This window comes from Colobus angolensis, unplaced genomic scaffold (assembly GCF_000951035.1).
Source record: "Colobus angolensis palliatus isolate OR3802 unplaced genomic scaffold, Cang.pa_1.0 Scaffold85, whole genome shotgun sequence".
In the NCBI taxonomy this organism is placed as follows: Eukaryota; Metazoa; Chordata; class Mammalia; order Primates; family Cercopithecidae; genus Colobus; species Colobus angolensis.
Window position 1 is genome coordinate 6,414,394 of NW_012122376.1, and position 16,978 is coordinate 6,431,371.

General features: G+C 47.1%; 1 protein-coding gene across 2 annotated transcripts in view; it reads right to left on the minus strand.

Moving 5' to 3' along the window:
* Positions 1-4,125: 4,125 nt before the first annotated feature.
* BTBD16 (BTB (POZ) domain containing 16) overlaps positions 4,126-16,978 on the minus strand; it is a 66,590-nt gene continuing 53,737 nt past the window's right edge. For both annotated transcript variants that reach the window (XM_011930238.1, XM_011930237.1), the window contains exons 11-16: positions 12,619-12,710; positions 10,911-10,993; positions 9,658-9,735; positions 7,285-7,383; positions 5,587-5,775; positions 4,126-4,268 (exon numbers count right to left, since the gene is read on the minus strand). In XM_011930238.1, the coding sequence (XP_011785628.1) occupies positions 4,200-4,268; positions 5,587-5,775; positions 7,285-7,383; positions 9,658-9,735; positions 10,911-10,993; positions 12,619-12,710 (610 nt within the window). In that variant the 3' untranslated portion in view covers positions 4,126-4,199. The remainder of the gene's footprint in view (positions 4,269-5,586; positions 5,776-7,284; positions 7,384-9,657; positions 9,736-10,910; positions 10,994-12,618; positions 12,711-16,978) is intronic.

Below are 16,978 nucleotides of genomic sequence, written 5' to 3' on the forward strand. Positions count from 1 at the left end.
GAGATATCATATGGGGCACACCCTGCACATCGCGGCCTGGCGTGCAGCAGATGCTCTGTGCACATTGCTTTTGAACAGATAGATGTTCAAGAAATATTTGAATTAAACACCCTAAAACATTTCCACTCTTCTCAGTGGGCCATCAGAGGAACTAGAAACAGACAGGCCTGTGGCCAGGCCTGAGCTGGACTCCCAGTTCTGCCACGCTGAGGAGCCTTGGATGAATAAATTTACTTTACTTTATCTGGGCCCAGACTGGAGTGCAGCGGCACAATCTTGGGTCACTGCAACCTCCAACTTCCTGGTTCAAGCGATCCTCCCACCTCAGCCTCCCAAGTAGCCAGGATCACAGGCACACATCACCACCCTCAGCTAATTTTTGTATTTTTAGTACAGTCAGGGTTTCACCATGTTGGCCAGGCTAGTCTTGAACTCCTAACCTCAAGTGATCCACCCACCTCAGCCTCCCAAAGTACTGGGATTACAGGTGTGAGCCACCATGGCCTGGCCTCAGTTTCCTTCTTATCAGACATGGAAAATACACCTACCTCATAGGGTTGGGAGGATTCAGCGAGATGGTGCTTAGTAAGCATTTTCCCACCAGAATCATTACTCCAGCTTGCTGGGGCTCCATTTCCCTCCTTGTACAATTAGGAGGTGGAAATGACATCACAGGGCCCCTCCCTGACACCCCAAGTCCTACTGCTTCTGGTACCTTCCTGTTGCCAGGTCAAGAGGAGGGGGAGGCAGCCCAAGCCTTCAGTCCTTCCCTGTCTTTTTGGGGTTGCCTTCCTCCTGCCACCCCAGCCCCGCCCCAGGTTTTAGGGCTGCCTTTCTCCTGCCCACCCCAGCCCCTCCCTAACATTCCCTGCTCTGCTTTACTGCTCACCTTACAGACACATTTTTGGCATCACTGCTTTGCAAGTTTCTCCCACTCTTGCAAACTCCTGGCGAATGAGTTTACATATTTCAAATACCTAACAGTTGTTTCCCCTAGAGACTGGGCAATCATTCATGTTTCAGAGACACTTCCAAACAACCTCTCCTCTCTTAGATATCTGCAGATTTGCTTGTCAGTGTTTTCAGTTCTTGTCATCCCTGTTATCCTAGAGAACTGTGGTAAAATGCCACAAGGTTGCATTTTTGCTTGAGCCCGTAACACCAAGCCCCCAGGCATCTGCACAGGGGCTGGTCCATAAAGGGGCCTTACGTACAGTGCTGCCTGCGGGGCTCACAGCCCTGAGAAGGAGGCAGAGGGGACAGTTTATGTCTCTCTTACAGATAAGAAAGTGACAGTCATGGAAGATAAGTGACAAGTGACTTTTCTGATGCCCCACAATTTGAAGGTGAAACAAAAACACCATCTCCTTCCTCCGCAAACACTGTGCTCCCTATTAAAGAAATCATCCTGTTATCCCGTTCAACCTCCCCCGCCTTCCCCGTTTTGTTTTGTTTTGTTTTGTTTTTAATTGAGACAGTGTTTTGCTCTGTTGCCCAGGCTGGAGTGCAGTGGCACAGCCACAGCTCACTGCAGCCTCAACTGCCTGGGCTCAAATGATCCTCCCACCTCAGCCTCCCAAGTAGCTGGGATTACAGCTGCGCACCACTATGCCTGGCTAAGTTTTGTATCTTTTGTAGAGATGGGGTTTCGCCATGTTGCCCAAGCTGGTCTTGAACTCCTGGGCTCAAGGGATCCACCTACCTCAGCATCCCAAAGTGTTGGGATTACAGGCATGAGCCACTACACCCTGCCATACTGTTTAGCTCTCTCAAGAGAATAACGAGGCTCTGAACTGCAAATCCCATTTTAAATGGAAAGAAAACCGTAAATGCACCTAAAATTCCTCCTGGAAAGTCGCCTGCCAAACATCTCAGTGACGGCAATCCCAGGCCGTTTGATTTTCTTCTTTGTATTTTCTCACTTTTCTGTGACATGTATTATTTCATTGAAGTAACATTTAGTTTTTAAAAAGTAAAAAAGTGAAACTATCATGTTATTTGAAAACAGACTACAGCTCCTGGTGAAAACCTGGATGAATCTCTTAAATGCGATGCTGAACAAAAGCATGCAGGCATGAAAGAGTGTGTGCTGTCAGATTGTTTGTAAGATATTCAAACTAAAGGGCCAAACTAATTCATGGAGATGGAAGTTGGTGTTGTATTCACCTTGGGGGGTCCACTGGGGGTGTCTGGGGTGCTGGTTATGTTTTTTTGTTTTTGATCTGGGTGCTGGTTACATGGGTGTGTTCACCTTATGACATTTCACCAAGCTGTGTCATAGATTTGTGTGTGTTGATTTTGGTCTTTTAAAACATTGAATTAAAATACTACTTATCTATATTACTGAGTATTTCGGTACCCCCTTGGGTTATATGCCCAAGCAAGTGCCTCACTTGCCTCATCCTAGACCCCGCCCCGCAGGGATGGGAAGAATCACTGAGGCCGTGTTATCCAATCATCCACCCCACTGAACCGCATCTGCCAACTCACCAAAACCCTTCACATTAGGGACTAACCTGGAAACATAAACTACTCTAGGGGTTTCAAACAGTATCAATATAATACAGAGAACTGGTTCCCAGATGAAGTAAAACTCAAGAAGCTAAACAGGGAATGAGGCGACCCAGGGACTGCAGCGAAGGAAGTCCCCACTGCCCCAAACTCTGGAGGGACACAGGGGTGAGGTGTTATCAGAACCAGAAGCAGGGACCTTTGATGGGTGCTGGAACCCTGGCAGGAGGCTGCAGGCACGAGCTGGGGCACGAGCTGGGCAGCGGAGGAAGGAGACACAGTTACTGCTGGAAAACGTCCTCTGAGCCCAGAGGGTACAAACTACCCAGGCCTCTCCTGTTCTCTGTCTTCCAAGCTCCCATCCCCACCTCCCGTTGACTGAACCAGGCCAGAAGCAAGCTGGTGAGGCAGCCTGGGAAACAGGGCTTGGGGAAGGGCGGGGAGAACCTGCCAACAGGCTCCCAACACCCAGTTCCTTTGCGCCTCCCTGCCAGGTCACACTGCACAGGTTTCTCTGCTGGGAAGGAGGCTCCCCCAGCTGTGTCTGACTCTAAGGTGATTATTAGACTAAACTTATCCACCTAATTGTCTGCATAGCGTCATCGACTCTCCATCACTTTTCCAAAGACAATGGGTAATACAGTGTGGTGGACACACCCTCAGGTGACCCCTTGTATAATTCTCTCCCCTTGGGTGTGGGTAGAACATGTGACTTACTTCTAGTCCAGAAAGTAGGGCAGAGGGGAGGGGCTGCCACTCCTATGAGTACCTTACGTTATATTAGATGCTGTCTTAGCAGACTAGAGTGAGAGATTCTTCTGCTGGCCTTGAAGAAGCAAATAGCCATGATTTGAAATGTCTATAGAGAGTCACACGGCAGGGAACTGCAGGGGGCCACTAGGGCCTGCGCAGCCTTCTCTCTACCCTGGTAGCAGCCGGGGCCCTTGGTCATACAGCTGCAAGAAAATGAATCTGCGAACAACCTGAACGCACTTGGACATGAATTCCCCTGGCCATCTCTTCAGATGAGAAGACAGCCTGCCTGCCACTAAACCGTAGTCTTATGAGGCCCTGAGTATAAGACCCAGTAAAGCTACGCCTGAATTCCTCAACCATGAAAACTGTGAAGTAATCAATGTGTTGTTTTAAGTCACTAAATTTGTGGTTCTTTGTGACACTGCAATAGAAAACAAATAAAGTGGGAAGGAAGGCTGTCTACTTCCCTCCTTCCAAACTGCAGAGCTTCAGTTTAAAAGGTGGGATAATAAATAAGTCACTCTGTACTTAAGAATCACTTCCGTCCCCTCCTACCTCTTATTCTGTCTGAGCCCAAACTGCCAGGGACAATTGGCAGGCATGTTGTTCTGTGTAGCAGACAGAGCTGCATCTAAGGGAAGTCCTCCACGCTCCTAGCTGCAGTCTGTTGCCGCCGCTGGTGCTTCCATGGTGCTGGGAGAGGGCAGAAAGTTAGGGCTGGACTCAGGGTGCTGTGGGGGCAGGGCTGGTAAATGCACTCTTGGGTCTGGCACGTTCCACCCTCAAATGATACAAATGTGGACAAAAGTTCGAATGAGACCATCACCAACTAGGAAAGGCAACGGAATGCTTGAGTGCTCCCTTTTATGTCATTTTATTTTCTTTTATGCAGACCAATGAGGGGGAAATCCCACAGATTCTTCTGGAAACTGTCAGGATGGTGGGAAGATGAATGCAAAACTTACATAGATTGGGATGCCCACAGTTTGGATTTTCAAGATCTAAAACATGAAACAAAACCAAGCGAATGTGACTTTTAGGATAAACACAATGGCCCCCCAGAAGGGGAAAGAGGAAGGCCTAACAGTTGTAGAAAATGCTGGCTCTCAACGATGGCTGCACATCAGAATAACTTGCAGAGGGTATTGGAAATAAACTGCCAATAAATTAGGAATAACTTAAACACAATAACGTGCACAAATCTGAAGAGGACAGCTTGATGGATTCTCACAAAGTAAATACTCCTGTGTAACCATCACCCTGATCAAGACAAATATTTCATCCCAGCACTTTGGGAGGCTGAGGCGGGCGGACCACGAGGTCAGGAGATCGAGACCATCCTGGCTAACAGGGTGAAACCCCGTCTCTACTAAAAAATACAAAAAATTAGCTGAGCGTGGTGGCGGGCGCCTGTAATCCCAGCTAATCAGGAGGCTGAGGCAGGAGAATGGTGTGAACCTAGGAGGCGGAGCTTGCAGTGAGCCGAGATCGTGCCACTGCACTCCAGCCTGGGTGACAGAGTGAGACTCCGTCTCAAAAAAAAAAAAACAAAGACAAATATTTCCAGCCCCACAGAAATCTCCTTCATGTTCTCTGTCAGTTAATTTCCCAGCTCCTCTCCCTTGCCCCTACAAAGAAAATTGTTACTGTGATTTCTAACATCATAGAAAATAACCTGGAAGCTTTTAAAAATACTGATACCCAGGCCCGACCCATGGAGTATCTATCTAGTCTGGTGATCTGGGTGGGGCTCTGGCCTTGGTAGTTATAAAGCCCCTAGGTGATTCTGATGTGCAGTCAGGACTGGGAATTACTCACTGGCTTGTAGCAAAGTCTTATTCTGGTGAGAAGCCAGGCGAGGCAGTGGATCTGCCTAGATGCTGGCAACCACCTACCGAGGTAGATGGGCCCTGTCCTTCCCCAGTGGGCCAGAGTGAGGCAGGTGAGTCTGGGCTGTGGATTTCAGGGAAATTAATGTGTCACTCACAGGCATCAGTGGAGGTAGTGATGGCAAATACGCTCCACGGAGCCTCCTCACTTAAAAAAAAGTACCCTTTGATGCTTATAAAATAGATCTAGTGTGACCCAAGTCAGGCAGTCTGATTTGGGTTATAGTTATCTATATCCATGATTTTTCATTCTAGAAGAGATTTCTCTTTAGCATTATTTGAGGCTGTGATAATCCTTAAGAAACTGAGCCAGATTTTCCAGGGATCTTCAGTGTAGAGCACTGGAGATTAGAAGCCAGTGATCCCCAAAAGGATGGGGGAGAGAAAGAGCAAAAAGGAAATAAAAGAAAAGGACAACATGAACACTTGCATGGCTTTTGCAGGATAGCTTGGTCAACCCAAACTTCTGTATGATCTGGTTTGTCCTGAACTCCTGCCACTTGCCGTCAACCAGGGCCTGGGCTCTGATCTCATACTTCACGAGGCGTGCCGCGCGCAGGCTGACGGGCTTGTGCTCATAGGCCACGAAGGGGGATTCCAGATCTGTGTGCTTTATTCTCTGCAAAGACAGTGACCCACCTCAGGTGGAACTGCAATCGGGGTGGTCCAGAGCGAGCGAAAGCCGGTGCCTGGCACATAGACACTGGTATATAATGTGTGCAGGCAGCAAGCGGGCATTTCCCAATTGGCACCATCTCCTAAAAGTTGCTGCTGCTGAGTGGGTTGTTATTTGAGCCCCTACCATACATAAACCAGTGGCTGATGGCCTGGGCTTTGGCCAATCTAGAAAAACACCATAAATCAAGCTTTATGATGGCTTTGCCAGAATTAAAAAACCAACATAGTACTCAATAAGGGCATTTGGACTGTTGTTGTCACATAATTCGTCTCTTCCACCCAGAAGAATTCATTGTGTAGGGAGATGCCTGAGTCAGTGGAGACCACTGAGGAGACCAAGAGCTGAGGCCCAAGAAAGAGAAATGACTTGCTCCAGGGCACATATGAGGTACTGGCAAAGCTGAGACTAAAACTCTGGTTTCTTCATTCATGCATTAATTCACTCATTTATCCATTCATTCATTCAGCCAGCCATTTAAAGCCCCTTTATATGGAAGCTGCAGTGAGCTGAGATTGCACCATTGCACTCCGGCCTGGGTGACAGAGCAAGACTCCATCTCAAAAAATAAAGAAAAATAAAAAAAAATGAAGCTCCTCTATGTTCTCGGTACTGTGATTGGCAGTAGTAATAAAAAGATTAATAAGGTATGGCCTCTCAAAAGCTTGCAGTTTAGAGAAGAGAGACTTGTAAGCAAATCTTAAGTGGAACACAGCGATCTTTCATCATAGTTGTCATTGTCATCATCATCATCTTCCTCATCTTCCCTAATGCACATGGTGCTTTGTGTGTCAAGCTTGCTCCAAGCCACCCTGCACAGATTAACACATTTGAACTCACAACAATCCGGTGAGGTATGTCCTGTTACCTTCTGTGTCTTAAAGGTAAGGAAACTGCACAGAGGAGAGTTCCTGGCACTTGCCCAGGTCCTATAGCACACAGGCCATTTGCCTGCGGACTCTCCATTCCTAAACATGACATTCTCCTGCCTCTCCTAAAGTCCAGCAGGAGCACTACGGAGAAGTCAAGCACCTTTCTGGGGTCCTGTCCATAGCCCACTTTGCAGCTAAACAAAATTACCCCCTCTCCCAGTTGGGGACACTACCGGTTATCTTCATGGGAGAATAACTGAATTGTTTGTATAAATTGAAGATGAAGTGAGCCCCAGTGTGGAGACAGAAGACTAGAATCTAATCCTGGCTTTACCAGTAGAGGCCATATAAACACAAAGACGCTCAGTTTTCAGATCCTCATCTGCTACATGGGCTACCAATACCTACTTCCCAAGGTGGTTGTAAAAATCAAATGACATCACATATACGAGCATGGTTAGCACTTACATTTCATGTCAATTAGTAATTAATGATGAATCAATTATTATTAATTCAACATGGATTGACTCTAACTCTAAAAGACTTTCAGAGACATAACTTTCGTGCACTCTATCCTTACCTGCATGTAAAAACTATAAGAGGTAGTATCATGTTTGAGTCCCGTTATCTTAAAGAAGAATCCATATACAGCAATCATTTTCGAATAAGTTGTGTTCTCCTAAATTGGGAAAGAGAAACAACAAAGTGAAGGGGGAAAAATACATAGTGTTCAAAGTGCCTCAGCCAGGTGCGGTGGCACACACCTGTAATCCCAGCACTTTGGGAGGCTGAGGCAGGCAGATTGTCTGAGGTCAGGAGTTCAAGACCAGCCTGGCCAATGTGGCAAAACCCCATCTCTACCAAAAATACCAAAAAAAAAAAAAAATTAGCTAGATGTGGTGGTGTGTGCCTGTAGTCCCAGCTACTCAGGAGGCTGAGGCAAGAGAATTGCTTGAATAGGGGAGGCAGAGGTTTCAGGGAGCGGAGATTGTATCACTGCACTCCAGCCTGGGTGATAGAGTAAGACTCTGTCTCCAAAAAAAAAAAGTCAAGAGGACATGGTAAAACAAAGTAAAGCAACAACAACAAACGTCACTCATTCAGCAACTGATTTGAAAGTGAAAATACAACGGCAATTTTAACGTAGAAAACGTGGAGAAAGTGAAACTGAAATCCTTGGTAGTAGTAATTACTGCTAACAATTTGGAATAAATTCACTCCAAACTGGATGGCAATTTCAACCTGAGTTTAAAAAAAATTATATACTACATATTAATGCTTTTAAGTGTAACTTATATTATTTTGAATGAAATATACATTTAACAACCATGCAAGAAGATACCACTGCCCAGTGAACCCTGGAGGCTACCTCTAGAACTATTGTTAAAGGAAAAGCCATCAGTGGCCCTTGAAGGTCAGCTTTGACTGATTCGTCTTATTCTTTAAAAATATTTCAGGTCTCCAATGAGATCACTTGGACTCGGGAAGGGGAATATCACAGACCGGGGCCTATTATGGGGAGGGGGGAGGGGAGAGGGATGGCATTGGGAGTTATACCTGATGTTAATGACGAGTTGATTGGTGCAGCACACCAACATGGCACAAGTATACATATGTAACAAACCTGCACATTGTGCACATGTACCATAGAACTTAAAGTATAATAAAAAAAAATTTCAGTTCTCACAATACTACAGAAAAAAATCACAAAGCAAAAAGGAAGAAGATACTTAGGCTGCACACAGCTCCAATTTAAAATTTCTTCTATTTTTATGTTTTTCCTCATATTTTTCCCTATATCTCCCTTTTCAGGTCCCTGGGAACCCATCAAGTTTGCAAAAGTTACAGTGTACCCCCAAAACCATGCCTCACCCCAACATTCACAGTCCCCTGGCTGCAATCCTGCTTGGCAAAAAAGGTTTGAGATCAGGTAATCAGTGTTTCTGGAGGGTTTAGACCCTCCTCTCCTTGGTCTCACTACAAACAGTTGGTACAGTTAGTAGAAGTTAGTAGTAGCCTTAGTAGTAACTACTGAACAGTGACAATATGATTTACTCTTCATGTTCCTTAGTGAGGTAAAGAATAGGTTAGGTATGTTCTTAGATGACCTGTGGTCTATAGACCTTTGAAACAGAGCATGTTGTTTCAATTTGACGGACCCAAGAGCCACTCATAGCACTTGCAGGAAGTCCTGGCTCTGTGATCTCCATCTGCCCACTTAGGCACGACATCTCTGCAACCAAAAGGCTGAGCCAGCCTCTCCAGGGATGACTCAGAGGGGACTCTCTGATGATACATTCAGCACCCCTTAGTTCTTGAAACATGAATTCTTTTGAGATCACTGCGGGGGTGCCTTGAAATAATCAAAGGAGATCAGCGATTTCTTGGAAAATTGTTTCCATCACAGGGAACCCAGCACGGAGCACAGCTACCAACCCCAACGCTCCCCTGGTCACTAAGTGCCAAGATGCCTTGCAATCAAGCTCCTGGACCCACTGCAGTTTTATTCTGAGATCTATCAAAATAGCTGCCCAGACTGAGTTCACCCCTATAAGCTGAAACATGGACTTGGCGTGGAGTCTCTTGTTGAGCCAGTTTGCAACTGTTGGTGTTTGTGGGAAATAGGATGACCAACCTTTCCCAGTTTGCCTTGGCCTTTCCTGGTTTTAGAATTAAAGTCCTACGTCCCAGGGCAACTCCTCCATCCCAGTACCACCAGGATCGTTGGTCCCCTTAGTGGGGTAATTATTAAACGGCCTGTCCCAGGCCCCTGCCTTGTGAATTTTATTTCCTGGGAGCTGATGACCATGCAGGAGAGACACCTGTGATTCTCTCTTCTGGTCCCCTGACCTTCCTACCAGGAGCCAGAAGTGATCGTGGCTGCCCTCCAAAGGTTCTTAACTAAGCACGAGAGAGACAGTTCTTCCCCTTGTTTGGGTGCAGTTCTCAGTACCTGGTTAAAAAGCAGCCCAAATCTCACAGCCTGGGTGTTAAGATCTTTCAGTTGGTCCATGTCGCCCCCATTCTCCAGCTGAAAGGAAAACGCACACAACTGACCACAGAGGGATCCTCTGGACGCGAGTGCCTGTCTTCATCTTCATGCCTCTTTCTTGATGCCTGCACCCCTCACCATATTTGAAAAAGAGTTTTGCCTCTAGACTTACATCCAGCCATTCATTCAGTTCACAGACATTTACTGAAAACCTACTGTGTCGGGTGCTGTGCCCAGTGCTTTCAGAGGATGCAAGGAGAAGACAGAAAAGTACCTGAGCAGTCTCACTGGGAAATAAAATGTGTACATGGGGCAGAGATGATCACGGTCACAAAATCAAGAGCAAGCAAGGCCCCTCATGGGAGGCTCCAAGGTGAGGGCTGGGGCGGCGAGGGGGTGGAATTCGAGAGGATGGCATTAGGAGCAGGGGACAAAAGGAAGGAGGTGGGCAGAGTCAGAGGACCAAGAGCGAGGTGGGGACTTCCCAAAATGTCTGCACAGACTGTCCCCTCTCTGTCACTCCTCTGCTGCCTTGTTAGAGCACGGTCCTGAGTTATGTCCCATAAAAGCACCTCCTTCCACTGAGTCAAGATCTATGGTGCGGGGAGCGCTGAGCACTGTGGCCTGCATATTACAATAGGTATTTGTTGAGCAGGATTGAATTTTAACTAGTGACTCATACTTCTTCAGAACTCACACACTGCCCCTCTTCATCTCTGAAAACGCGAGATTGAAAACACGTAAGAACTACAACAGTTTGCATGGACAATTCACAAAGGGGAAATGCCGCATAGAAAAACATTCATAGTCACCAGTAATAAAGGAAATGCATGTTAAAAAATGAGATGCCGTTGTTCCCTTCTCAATTAAGAAAAGTGATTAGCGATGTAAATGCTCTGTGTTGCTGAGGGTGCACAGAGAGACATGCTCATTTATTACTGGAGGAAGAGTAATTTGGTCCCAACATTGGTTCATCTGCACCAAGAACAAAAATGCGTATGAGGGGAGCTCAAACTACCCGGATTCCAAAGCTGGGTCTCCTCCCTTCTCTCCTTCCCAGGCCCTGCGCTCCCCTACTTTCCCTGGAGGACAATCCAGATATGTCCTGACCTCAGAGATCTAGAGGTTTCAAAAGTGAAACCCATCTCCAGAAAAGCAAAGTCAGAGAGGCAACATATTTCGACAACTGTGTTCTTGCAGAGCAGGCAACTCACTGCGTGGTAGTGGTTGGCTGTAATCCGGTTCAGCCACGACTCTGGGAAGAAGTTAATGTACCGCAGCACCTCCAGATCATTGCCTGGGAAGAAACACAAAGAGAATGGTTTTTAGTGTTATTCACACCAGAGCCTCAGAAGTCTCATTTACAGAAAGGAAAAGGAAGAAGTCAGGAGCTGAGGGAAGGGAAAGGGGTGGATGGTCTCCTTTAAGGTTTGACTGACAAAGTAGAAATAAAACATCTCAGAGTCACTGTGGTTATGTTCAGAGTCAATTACTTTTCTATTCCAAGTCAATTCTCTTTTAAAAACTTACAGAAATACCAGCCTGGCCAACATGGCGAAACTCCGTCACTACTAAAAGTGCAAAAATTAGCTGGGTGTGGCGACGCACGTCTTTAATCCCAGTTACTTGGGAGCCTGAGGCAGGAGAATCGCCTGAACCCAGGAGGCAGAGGTTGTAGTGAGCCGAGATTGCACCAGTGCACTCTAGCCTTGGGGGACAGAGTGAGACTCCATCACAAAAAAAAAAAAAAAAAAAAAAAAACCCACCTTATACAAATAATCATCCAAAAGAAACAACACATTCACTCCAAATTGGATGGCCATTTCAACTTCAGTTTATAAAAATGTCTATACTACACATTAATGTACAACTTAAGTGTAACTTATATTATTTTGAATGAAATATACTCTCAACAATCCTGCACGAAGATATTGCTGCCCAGTGAACCCTGGAAGGTACCTTGAGAACTATTGTTAAAGGAAAAGCCATCAGTGGCCCTCAAAGGTCAGCTTTGACTAGTCCTCCTTATTCTTTAAAGATATTTCAGTTCTCACAATATTATCGAAAAAATTACAAAGCAAAAAGGAAGAAGATATTTAAGTTGCACATAGCTCCAATTTAAAATTTCTATTTTTATTTTTTTCCCCATACTTTTCCCTAGATCTCCCTTCCCAGGTCCCTGGGGAAGAGTTAGTGTTCCCCCACAACCACGCCTCACCCCAACATTCACAGTCCCCTGACTGCAATCCTGCCTGGGAAATGAGGTTTGAGATCAGGTAATCAGTGCTTCTGGAGTGTTTAGAAGCAACTTGGACAAAAACTACCTAGCCCCATCAACCATTCCTGAATTCTAGAGCCACTTATTGTATCTGGGTAGCTGGAAATGGCTTTGAAAATGTTCTCAGATGTCCTTTCAGATGCAAAGATCTCACTGGGTGGCCTCCTGGACTGCCAAAAACATATTCCCCCACATTTCTTTCCTCTTTCCGAGTTACAGGTACCATCCCCTGTGCCCAGAGCATGAGGTTGAGGGAGCACAAATCCAGAGTTTTCTCCCAAACTGCAGAACAAGGGGCCTAGAAGTGAAGCATGTGAAGAGGTAGGACATACAATTAGATGCCAATAAAACAGCTCTTGGCAGCTGTACACTGCTTCACAATATATAAGCCCCTTTTAGCCATCATTGCATTTCATCAGAGCTCCAATTACCCTCATTTTACAGACAGGGAAAGTGAGACCAAGAAGCTACATGACTTTCGAGGCTGCATGACTTTCCCGACGTCACATAGCTTGGAAGTGACAATGCCACATTTCAGGTGATTCCCTTGGAAACATCAGGTGAGGTTCCCCCAGCAGTGGCTACGGGGTGGGCAGGTGGCCAGCAGCTTTCCTGTGGATGTGCTCCCCGGGACTGGGGCTTACCTTTGGTGATGCCGTGCAGACGCAAGCAGAGGAAGAGTGGCCTCAAGCTCTGTCCTATATCCCGGTCCAGAAAGCAACAGTTCTCGGGAAAGCTTAGCAGAGGCATAAAGAAGAATAACAGTCCTTCAGCAAACTGCTTTCTGGAATTAGCTTGGGCTAGGGAAAGCCATGTTGTAGAGACTAGTGGCTTCACCAGCCAGGGGGAGATGGAGCCTCAGTCTCTCTGGAGGGGTCAGGTATATGGAAGCAGATGGTGGCTTAGATGACATTTTATAAAGTCCAGCCCCAGAGATGGTAATGGAGACAAATGCTTATATTCTCCTCAGCATCTACCACAGAGTTCTGCGCATAGCAGGCACTCAATAAAAGTGTATTAAGTGACTGATGGGAACACATGTTACTTTACAGTTCTTACTTGAGTCTCACCAACTTCCTGTGGGGCAGACGGGGCAAGGATCGTGAGCTCCATTTTACAGATGGGAAAAAGAAGCTCAGCTCGGACTGGAACCCGGGACTCCTGACTCCCCCTGTACATACGCTGCCCTTCCAGTAAGCGACCAAATTAGGCGCTTCGTAAGTGCTTTCTGGTAAAATTTAAAAGAAGAGAATGGCTGTGTGGGGAACTAGTTTTAGCAGCTGGTTTCAGGATCAGTTCTGCTATACTCAGCGTTAATACCAAGCTCCAATTAACTTCCTCATGGAGCTGAAGGTCAGCGCCGGGTTGAGAAGATCCAGTTCTTTTTGAGAAGACACACACACACACAGACACACATTCCCTGCCCTTGTTTTGAAATAACTTACTTCACAAAAATGGTCACTTTTCATAAATGGGGACAACGGGAAACAATGTTTCCAAGTCCCTTTGGAAATGCAGTCACTCCCTCAAGGCAGAGCCTGCATAGGACCCACCCAGGGTACTTGTAGATTATTTTTCCGTAAATCAAGAGTGATGTCCAAGTCACATCCTGTCTCAGCTGGACAGAAGGCACCACTGACCCTGTGGTCCCCTCTGTCAGAGATGCCCGCCAGCTTTCCCGGAACCGTTTATTTTTATAAGATCTGGGAATTTCTGGGACCGCCCAACCGCTCCACGCCAGAGGTCCCAGAAGATAGGCCTAGGGGTGCAGAAAAGTTGTAGGCATAAAGACAAGTGAGTTCTGATTCGATTCAAGGGTTATTTACCAGCATCTACCCTGTGCCTGTCTCCGGAGGAGGACAGAGCAGCCATAAATAAAGTCAGACAGATGCTTTCAGGAGTGCAGAACTACTGGTTCTGGAGCCAGCCCTCCATTACCCAGGGTAAGTGGAGCCGGGCTGGTGGGTGCGGTGCCTGTGCCCTGAAAACACTGACATCTTCGTGAGATAAATAACACTGGCTCACTTCCTTTCCTCAGATGATCTGAGCCTCCTCCTTCTTCTGCTTCTTTTTCATCATGTCATGGAGGAACAGCTGAGGCGTCATCATGGCTGGGCAGCAGGTGCCAAGTGGCAAGAAGGGGCCAAGCTGACGCCATTCTCCTTAGCCCTGCCCAGTGCTCTGGGGACAAGCCAGCACCTATGGCCAGGGCTCCACAGCCGGGTGCTGCCCTAAGCAGTGGGCCCCTGCTGGAGCTGCAGCTTAGAAAACAGATTCAGCCCCAGAAAGGAAAGGACCCATCTGGAGGAAAGCATTGCCCCCCACCAGGAAGCTCCAGACGCCGGTTCTGCTGACGTGCTTGGCATGGCAAGGCTGCTGGCAGGGGCGAGAGGAACCGAGACCCTGATCCTCCCTTTCAGAGGCACTCAGACCCGCAGGCCATTCAGCCAGGGCCTCTCTGGACAGCCATCCTGTCCCAGAGGATTTGGAAACAGCTTTGTTGAGACAGCTGGTTGGACTTGATGACCCCTTGGGGCCTCTGGGAAGTGGCAAGGATACCCACTTTTGTGGCTGACATGGAAAGGCCATGAGTCATCTCATCACCCAACCAAGTTGGAGTCCCTGAGGCAGGCAGACCAGGGTCCAGTCCCAACCCAGCCAGTCACAGTCCTGTGACCGGGCCTCTCAGAGCGTCACTCTCCTCTATCAAGTGGGAGCAGCAGCCACAGGTGTTGCCTTGGGGAGGAGGGAGGAGTAAAGCTGACAGTGGGAAGGGCTTGGGCCAGCTGCTGGCACCCAGTGAGTCCTCAACGCCCATAAGCGCCACCATTGTCCTCCTGCCCCAGGGAAAGTGAATGGACTTAAGCAGGGTCAAATGCAGGGAATTGTTCTTGGCGGTATTCATCATCATTGCCACCCTCCAAATCACCCAAGTTATGGGCCACCTCAAAGAAAGAAAGTGGTGTCCTCAGCTTCTGATTTCCTGAAATCTCAAAGGATCTAAGGGTTGTGGTCCACCCTCAGAACTGATCAATATAACCTGGCTCTGGGAGCCTAGCAAGGTCCATTGTCTTGGAGCCAGTGTCCTACACAGGCCACTCAGGGCCAGTCCAGCACATTTTCCATTTTACTTGGCGCCACTTAACTGTCTGGGAGGAGGCACCTGTTCCTCTCTGGCCCAGTGGTGAGTGCCTTCACACGGTGTCATATAAGATGGGAGGGAGCAAGCAGCTGCTAAGTCTGGGGACTACTGTGCTTGGCTACGCTGGTGAACTCAAAGACTGGCATGATTTCTCTGGTACTGCGCTCTGTTTGTGCAAAGACCTCTTTCGGTTTAGTGCTTACTTTTTTGAGACAACTTCAGGCGATGGTCTATGCCTCCCAAAGTTCACTGAGAAACCCTGGGGCACAGTTCACAGTTCCTTGCTACTGAAGGACACATCCAGGTTGGCCCTGGGTTCTACTTGCCAGACCTTGGGGACAAATCTCCCATAGACTCAGAAAGACAGTGCCTGGGGACAAGTCTCCCTCTGATGGGTACATAATGTAATTTTAGAGGTGCTCTTAGCCACAACTTTCTCACTTCCTCTACCATGTCATCTGCTGGAGCCTTCCACCCTTCCTGTGAGTATCAGACCCACAGCCCTGATATTCCCAGCACTTCAGATTTTTAGCCTTAACATACATATATGCTACAGCATGATGAACCTGGGAGCAGTAAGCCAGGCGCAAGGGTGAATGCTGGATGATTCTACTCTATGAGGTATCTAGAGTCATCAAATTCATAGAGACAGAAAGTAGAACGGTAGCTGCCAGAGACTGGGGAAGGGGAATGGGAGTTGTTTCATGGGTGGAGTTTCAGTTTGGGAAGATGGAAAAGTTCTGGAGATGGCTGCATAACAATGTGAATAAACTTAATGCCACTGAACTGAACACGTAAGAATGGTTCAAATGGGAAAAATTTATGCTATGCATATTTTGCCCACTTTAAAAAAGACACGAGGGTTAAAAATGACTTTGCTTATTTGAGAAACACTTGAACTAACATATTAAATTTTAAGACGTTTGAAAAAAATACACATTTTAGGGCAATAACTCACAATGAGAAGAGAAAATGGCTTTTTTCCCCCTGCCCAAAATACAACTCAGCATAGAAGACTTGGGACTCTTCTGAAATCAAAGAACCAGGAAATGGAGGCTGGTAGCAGTGGCTCACGCCTGTAATCCCAGCACTTTGGGAGGCTGAGGTGGGCGAATCATCTGAGGTCAGGAGTTGGAGACCAGCCTGACCAACATGGTAAAACCCCGTCTCTACTAAAAACACAAAAATTAGCCAGGCGTGGTGGCAGACGCCTGCAATTCCAGCTACTTGGGAGGCTGAGGCAGGAGAACTGCTTGAACCTAGGAGGCAGAGGTTGCAGTGAGCTGAGACCGTGCCACTGCACTCCAGCCTGGGCGACACAGCGAGACTCCATCTCAAAAAAAAATATCTATCTATCTATCTATCTATCTATCTATCACCAGGAAATGGTCCTCTTGGCTCCTGACACTCAACTGTGGTAAATGAAACAATAATTCCTGCTGCCACCCCCACATCATAACCTACCAAAGGTCACCACATTTTAGGACCCCTGTCACATGCTGTCCTGGGCCTTTTCTTTGAGTCAGGGCTGACCCACCCATCAGTCCCTGTGAGTGCGTGTCATTACCTCCATGCACAGTGCTTACAGTGCTTGCCCAAAGTCTACAGGCAGTGAACGGCAGAGGTGGGGCTAAGACTCGGGGCTGACTTCTCCTAACATACATCTCATTTATTGCTTGTCTCTGCTCCTAGATTGCAAGCTCCATGATGACAGGGTTTGTGTCTGCATTGTTCATTGTTGTACTCTTGGTGTCTTTTACAGTGCCTGACACTTAGCTTGCAATATTTTGGGTGAATTAATTGGATGAACGACCTGGTCCCTGCCAAATCTCCAGCCTCATTTCCACCATCCCATCCCTCCA